The sequence below is a fragment of the Coregonus clupeaformis genome, unplaced genomic scaffold (assembly GCF_020615455.1).
Source record: "Coregonus clupeaformis isolate EN_2021a unplaced genomic scaffold, ASM2061545v1 scaf0370, whole genome shotgun sequence".
Classification (NCBI taxonomy): domain Eukaryota; kingdom Metazoa; phylum Chordata; class Actinopteri; order Salmoniformes; family Salmonidae; genus Coregonus; species Coregonus clupeaformis.
The window spans coordinates 69,325-77,500 of NW_025533825.1; the positions used below are offsets into that span (position 1 = coordinate 69,325).

Consider the following 8,176-nt stretch of genomic DNA (forward strand, 5'->3'; position numbering starts at 1 on the left):
TTTTAGGGCTAGCTGTTTCACAGTACAGTAGGTCTCTGTGTTTTAGGGCTAGCTGTTTCACAGGACAGTAGGTCTCTGTGTTTTAGGGCTAGCTGTTTCACAGTACAGTAGGTCTCTGTGTTTTAGGGTTAGCTGTTTCACAGGACAGTAGGTCTCTGTGTTTTAGGGTTAGGTTGCTTTATCAGCTGCTAAGCTACATTTCACTTAAGCTGCCTGTTTTAATGAAGTCATACACAGTAGGTAGAACCACCATGACTGTTTCTGAACACACCACTCCTGCTTGGCTTCTGTGTGGAGTGAGTTTGATCCTGCCATCACGTTGTTGAGAAGGCCACATAAAAGCATGTTGCCCAGTTGGCACTGGAAAAGAGTTTGTGGGTTCGTTTTGTGTGCTTGCTTTTTTCCTGATTTGAAATCAATTGTATGTGATCATGAAATGCGGTCATGAAAAAAAAGTTTTGCTGTTGAAGAACAATTCAGATTTGTAACTACTGTACCTTTCATGTATACAAAAGAGAAAACTGATATTCTTGTAAAGACTGAAGTAAATAGCAGATGGTTGGTATATGTAATTACACATCTGCCCCCCCAGGTGGCAGCACTACAGGAGGAGAGGGGTAGTCTCCTGGCTGAGAACCAGATCCTCATGGAGCGCCTCAACCAGTCGGACTCCATAGAAGACCTGAACAGCCCTGTGGGACGCAGACACCTGCAGCTGCAGACACACCTAGAACAGCTCCAGGAGGAGACCTTCAGGTAAGACCCCTAGGTCCAGTCTGGGGGGGTGGAGCCTAGGTCCAGTCTGGGGGGTGGAGCCTAGGTCCAGTCTGGGGGGGTGGAGCCTAGGTCCAGTCTGGGGGGTGGAGCCTAGGTCCAGTCTGGGGGGGTGGAGCCTAGGTCCAGTCTGGGGGGTGGAGCCTAGGTCCAGTCTGGGGGGGGTGGAGCCTAGGTCCAGTCTGGGGGGGGTGGAGCCTAGGTCCAGTCTGGGGGGTGGAGCCTAGGTCCAGTCTGGGGGGTGGAGGAGGTCTTGACAGGGAGGGAGATGGGCTGGGGTGGAGGAGGGCTTGACAGGGAGGGAGATGGGCTGGGGTGGAGGAGGGCTTGACATGGAGGGAGATGGGCTGGGGTGGAGGAGGGCTTGACAGGGAGGGAGATGGGCTGGGGTGGAGGAGGGCTTGACAGGGAGGGAGATGGGCTGGGGTGGGAGGACAGGCAGTGACGAAGGGAGGTAGTGACATAGCTGGTTCTCAGCCCCACCTTAAGAGCACTATGAATGAGTTTGTCGTTCAGTTCTTAGGTCAAGCCCCTCTAGTTCACGCCCTGCAGTTCAGATTGATGACAGGGCAGTTTCAGTCCGTTTCTGTCACACGTGCTTCGCTCGATCCGCTTACAATTACAGAATCCCATTGTGTTTAAAATGTATACAGTGCATTCGTAAAAGTATTCAGACCCCTTCACAGCCTTGTTCTAAAATGGAATATTGTTTTTTCTTCATCAATCTAAACACAATACCTCATAATGACAAAGCAAAAACAGTTAATTTTATTTAAAAATATAACAACTATTTAAAAAACGGAAATATCACATTTTGCATAAGTATTCAGACCATTTACTCAGCACTTTGTTGAAGCACCTTTGGCATCGATTACAGCCTTGAATCTTCTGGGGTATGACGCTACAAGCTTGGCACACCTGTATTTGGGCAGTTTCTCCCATTCTTCTCTGCAGATCCTCTCAAGCTCTGTCAGGTTGGATGGGGAGCATCCCTGCACAGCTATTTTCAGGTCTCTCCAGAGATATTAGATCGGGTTCAAGTCCGGGCTCTGGCTGGGCCACTCAAGGACATTCAGAGACTTGTCTTGGCTGTGTGCTTAGGGTCGTTGTCCTGTTGGAAGGTGAACCTTCGCCCCAGTCTGAGGTCCTGAGTGCTCTGGAGCAGGTTTTTATCAAGGATCTCTCTGTATTTTGCTCCGTTCATCTTTCCCTTGATCCTGACTAGTCTCCCAGTCCCTGCTGCTGAAAAACATCCCCACAGCATGATGCTGCCACCACCATGCTTCACCGTAGGTATGGTGCCAGGTTACCTCCAGACGTGACACTTGGCATTCAGGCCAAAGAGTTCAATCTTGGTTTCATCAGATCAGAGAATCTTGTTTCTCATGGTCTGAGTCCTTTAGGAGCCTTTTGGCAAACTCCAAGTGGGCTGCCATGTGCCTTTTACTAAGGAGTGGCTTCCGTCTGGCCACTCTACCATAAAGGCCTGATTGGTGGAGTGCTGCAGAGATGGTTGTCCTTCTGGAAGGTTCTCCCATCTCCACAGAGGAACTCTGGAGCTCTGTCAGAGTGACCATTGGGTTCTTGGTCACCTCCCTGACTAAGGCCTTTCTCCCCCGATTGCTCAGATTGGCCGGGCGGCCAGTTCTAGGAAAAGTCTTGGTGGTTCCAAACATCTTCCATTTAAAAATGATGGAGGCCACTGTGTTCTTGGCGACCTTGAAGGCTGAAGAAATGTTTTGGTACCCTTCCCCAGATCTGTGCCTCGACACAATCTTGTCTCAGAGCTCTACGGACAATTCCATCGACCTCATGGCTTGGTTTTTGCTCTGACATGCACTGTCAACTGTGAGACCTTATATAGACAGGTGTGTGCCTTTCCAAATAATGTCCGGGAAGAGCAGTTCCGTCTTGTCGAGGTTGAACTTGAGGTGGTGGGCCGACATCCAAGCTGAGATGTTTGCCAGGCACGCAAGAGATGCTTGTCGCCACCTGGGTGTCTGAAGGGGGGGGAAGGAGAAAAGTAGTTGAGTGTCATCTACATAGCAATGATAGGAGAGACCATGTGAGGATATGACGGAGCAGAGTGACTTGGTGTATAGAGAGAAGAGGAGAGGGCCTAGAACCGAGCCCTGGGGGACACCAGTAGTGAGAGGACGTGGTGCAGACACAGATCCTCTCCACGCCACCTGGTAGGAGCGGCCTGCCAGGTAAGATGCAATCCAAGAGTGTGCAGAGCCTGAGACGCCCAACCCTGAGAGGGTGGAGAGGAGGATTGGATGGTTCACGATGTCGAAGGCAGCTGATAGATCTAGGAGGATGAGAACAGAGGAGAGAGAGAGTCAGCTTTGGCAATGTGGAGATCCTCCGTGACACAGAAGAGCAGTCTCGGTTGAGTGACCAGTCTTGAAGCCTGACTGGTTAGGGTCAAGAAGATCATTCTGAGAGAGATAGCGTGAGAGTTGATCAGAGACAGCATGCTCAAGTGAGTCGAGTGTTGGTTTCTTGAGGAGGGGAGCAACTCTGACCATTTTGAAGTCAGAGGGGATGCAGCCAGTAGTCAGGAATGAGTTGATGAGGAATGGGAGAAGGTCTCCAGAGATGGTCTGGAGGAGGGGATGGGGTAGAGCGGGCAGGTTGTCGGGCGGCCAGACCTTACTAGTCTCAGGATGTCATCTGGAGAGAGAGGGGAGAAAGAGGTCAAGGCGTAGGGTAGTTCTGTGTGAGTGAGACTCAATAGGTTGAGTGAATGAGTAGCGGATGTCGTCAACCTTGTGGTTGAGAAAGTCGTCCGCAGAGAGGGAAGAGGGAGGGGAGGTGTGGAGGATTAAGGAGGGAGGAGAAGGTGGGAAAGAGATTCCTAGGGTTGAAATGTAGTGGTAGAAAGGGGCTTTAGCAGCGGATACAGAGTAAGAGAAGGTAGAGAGGAGGGAGTGAGAGGATGATAGGTTCTCCAGACGTTTAGTTTTCCTCCATTTTCGCTCAGCTGCCCGCAGCCCTGTTCTGTAAGTTGGCAATGAGTCGCTCAGCCACGGAGCAAGAGGGGAGGGCCGAGCCGGCCGAGAGGAAAGGGGACGGTGTGAGTCATCTAGAGCCTCCCATACCATTACTGCCTCCCAGTCTCTAGAGCCTCCCATACCATTACTGCCTCCCAGTCTCTAGAGCCTCCCATACCATTACTGCCTCCCAGTCTCTAGAGCCTCCCATACCATTACTGCCTCCCAGTCTCTAGAGCCTCCCATACCATTACTGCCTCCCAGTCTCTAGAGCCTCCCATACCATTACTGCCTCCCAGTCTCTAGAGCCTCCCATACCATTACTGCCTCCCAGTCTCTAGAGCCTCCCATACCATACTGCCTCCCAGTCTCTAGAGCCTCCCATACCATTACTGCCTCCCAGTCTCTAGAGCCTCCCATACCATTACTGCCTCCCAGTCTCTAGAGCCTCCCATACCATTACTGCCTCCCAGTCTCTAGAGCCTCCCATACCATTACTGCCTCCCAGTCTCTAGAGCCTCCCATACCATTACTGCCTCCCAGTCTCTAGAGCCTCCCATACCATTACTGCCTCCCAGTCTCTAGAGCCTCCCATACCATTACTGCCTCCCAGTCTCTAGAGCAGGGGTGTCAAACTCATTTTAGCTCAGGGGCCACATGGAGGAAAATCTATTCCCAAGTGGGCCGGACCGGAAAAATCATGGTATATATAACTTAAAAACAACAACTTCAGATTGTTTTCTTTGTTTTAATACGATCAACATACAACATAAAGCTGGAGCCTGAGGACAGTGTGTCCAAAATAGTACAAGCACAACATCACTATTAATCATAAAACATGTCAAGTTTATTTGAAAATTCTAAAGAAAAAAAACACACAATGCCTCAGTGATTAACAGAACTGTTTCACAGATCACAGAACTATATCAGGGTGTCATTTCTCAGGCAGAAATGTAGATAAAAATAATGAAATCCTGTTCCCCAAACAAGTGCAAGAACCACAGAGTCAAGAATAGGTTAAATATACAAATAAAATAAAATCAATTAAAAACAATAGCACATCAACATAAAAACATATAAACATAAAGCTGGAGCCTGAGGACAGTGTCCAAAAGCACAACATCACTATTAATCATAAAACACCTCAAGTTATTTGAAAGTTCTGAGGACAAAGAACACACAAACACACAATGCCTCAGTGATTCACAGAAGTATATCACAGATCACAGAACTATATCAGGGTGTCATTTCTCAGGCAGAAATGTAGATAAAAATAATGAAATCCTGTTCCCCAAACAAGTGCAAGAACCATAGAGTCAAGAATAGGTTAAATATACAAATAAAATAAAATAAATTAAAAACAATAGCACATCAACATAAAAACATATAAACATAAATCTGAAAGCGTTGCTCAAACTCCCGTAACAGTCCCGTTATTTTATCTTTGAACCGCTTCATGTCTGCCACATGTTGGGTCGCGCACACATTTTTCAGACAGGGGAAGTGAGCTGCATCACCACCGGCAAGTTGCGTCTCCCACAATGACAGCTTCAACTTGAAAGAACGTATGCTGTCATAATACTGCGTGACAACTTTGTTGCGCCCTTGCAGCTGTTTGTTCAAGTTATTCAGTTATTACTCTGTAACATCCACCATAAATGCAAGGTCCTGCATCCATTCTGCGGAATGAAATTCTAACACTGGTTTGCCCTTTTCTTCCATGAACTGTTCAATTTCTTCTCGTAAATCAAAGAAACGCCTCAGCACAGCACCTCGGCTTAACCATCTTACCTCAGTGTGGTATGGCAGGCCATAGATGTGGTCTTTCTCTCTGAGAAGGCTGTCAAACTGACTGTGATTCAGGCTTCTGGATCGGATGAAATTAACAGTTTGGATGACCACCTTCATGGCGTTATCCATCTTTAATGACTTGCAACACAAAGCCTCCTGGTGCAAAATACAGTGAAAAGTCAAAAAATCACGTCCTCCATTTGCAGATTGCACTTTCTCTCTGAACTTTGTCACAACGCCTGCTTTTTTCCCGATCATTGAGGGCGCACCATCTGTAGCCAGGCTGACAGCGTGGGACCAGTCCACTCCGACCCTGTCCAGCGCGCCCGACGAGTGCGGTAAAAATATCAGCTGCTGTCGTTGTATCTGTCATCGGCACCAACTCCACGAACTCCTCGGTGACGGTCAATGTGTCATCAACTCCCGACGGATGAAAATGGCCAGTTGTGCAACATCTGTAATGTCCGTGCTTTCATCAATTGCAACCGAAAACGCAATAAATGACTTTACTTTTTGCTTCAACTGGCTGTCCAAATCCACTGAAAGATCGGAAATCCTGTCTGCAACTGTGTTTCTTGTCAGGCTGATATTTGCAAAAGCCTGCCGCTTTTCAGGGCACACAATCTCCGCTGCCTTCATCATGCATGTTTTTACAAATTCACCCTCACTAAATGGTTTTGAAGCCACTGCGATTTCATTAGCAATGAGGTAGCTAGCTTTCACTGCAGCGTCACTGATGTCTCGGCTGTGAGTAAACACAGACTGCTGTTTCTTCAGACCCGCCAACAGTTCATTCACCTTCTCTCATCTCCGCTGTCCTTGAAAGTTGTCATATTTGTCGGCATGAAGACTCACATAGTGGCGACGAAGGTTATATTCTTTCAGCACTGCAACATGCTCTGAACACACCAAACATACAGCTTTCCCATTCAATTCCGTGAATAAATAGGATGACCATTTTTCTTGGAACACTCTGCACTCTGCGTCCACTTTTCTATTTTTTGACAGAGACATATTGGGGCAATGAGGGTGCCAAAGCACATAATGTTAAAAGTAGAAGCCGTAATAAATATTGCGGGCAAAACAAAGTAGCTCATTGGCTGCACGTGCTTGACCTACTTGCTCTGCCCCGGTATAAACAGTTTGCTTGCTTAACACAATTGCTATTGCGCCATCCAGTGGACGCAATTGGAACAGCAGTTTATTTTATTGGAAAATTGCAGCGCATTTTTATACTTTACAATTTTTTTTTTCTTTCTTTCTTTTATTTTTATTATCTCGCGGGCCGGATTAAACCCGTTTGCGGGCCTGATCCGGCCCGCGGGCCGGACGTTTGACACCCCTGCTCTAGAGCCTCCCATACCATTACTGCCTCCCAGTCATCTAGAGCCTCCCATACCATTACTGCCTCCCAGTCTCTAGAGCCTCCCATACCATTACTGCCTCCCAGTCATCTAGAGCCTCCCATACCATACTGCCTCCCAGTCTCTAGAGCCTCCCATACCATTACTGCCTCCCAGGCTCTAGAGCCTCCCATACCATTACTGCCTCCCAGTCTCTAGAGCCTCCCATACCATTACTGCCTCCCAGTCTCTAGAGCCTCCCATACCATTACTGCCTCCCAGTCTCTAGAGCCTCCCATACCATTACTGCCTCCCAGGCTCTAGAGCCTCCCATACCATTACTGCCTCCCAGGCTCTAGAGCCTCCCATACCATTACTGCCTCCCAGGCTCTAGAGCCTCCCATACCATTACTGCCTCCCAGTCTCTAGAGCCTCCCATACCATTACTGCCTCCCAGTCTCTTCTCTATAGGACTAATGCCCTTTGAGACGGTCTTACCTCTGAAGATCAGCTGTGCCCCGGCCTCTATTATTGTCCAGTCCAGACCTGGGCCTGGTTTAATAAGATGTAGAAAATTGATATTAATAAAGCATCTCAGAGTAGGAGTGCTGACCTAGTATCAGATCCTCCCTCTCCATATCGTCTTATTCATTATATGATCTAAAAGGCTAAACTGATCCCAGACCAGCCACTAACCGTTGGGCTCTCACAGCAGGCGCTGTCACTCTGTGTTACCAGCCCCTCCCTTTCACCATGCCCTCCCGGCCCTGGCCCTAACCCCCCGGTGGTGGCCTCTGTCCCCTCGCTGCCCCTGTTTGACCTGAGGTAAAAACACAGTGCCTGGGAGTCATCTCACCCATGGTGTCTGGGTCACCCTCACCCACGGAACCTCACTACCTTGAGGCCAGGGACTCACTCACTCTGACTGGGTCATCAACGGTGTCTGGTTAACCACAGGACCTTGGGGCATCACCACGGTGTCTGGTTAACCACAGGACCTTGGGGCATCACCACGGTGTCTGGTTAACCACAGGACCTTGGGGCATCACCACGGTGTCTGGTTAACCACAGGACCTTGGGGCATCACTGAGAGAGTCACTGGGAGACTATGGCAGCGTTTCCCAAACTGGGTGCACATTTAGATTTTAGCCTTAGCACTACACAGCTGATTCAAATGATCAAAGCTTGATGATAAGTTTATCATTTTGAATCAGCATTTGAAAAGTGCACACCTGGGGGTTCCCAGGACCGAGTTTGGGAAACACTGGACTA

At 48.6% G+C, this 8,176-nt stretch overlaps 1 protein-coding gene across 2 annotated transcripts in view; it reads left to right on the plus strand.

Annotated features, from left to right (window-relative positions):
- The window catches only part of LOC121581832 (protein Hook homolog 3-like), a 90,557-nt gene that overhangs the window by 29,980 nt on the left and 52,401 nt on the right, over window positions 1–8,176 (plus strand). For both annotated transcript variants that reach the window (XM_041897193.2, XM_041897194.2), the window contains one exon: window positions 593–756. In XM_041897193.2, the coding sequence (XP_041753127.2) occupies window positions 593–756 (164 nt within the window). The remainder of the gene's footprint in view (window positions 1–592; window positions 757–8,176) is intronic.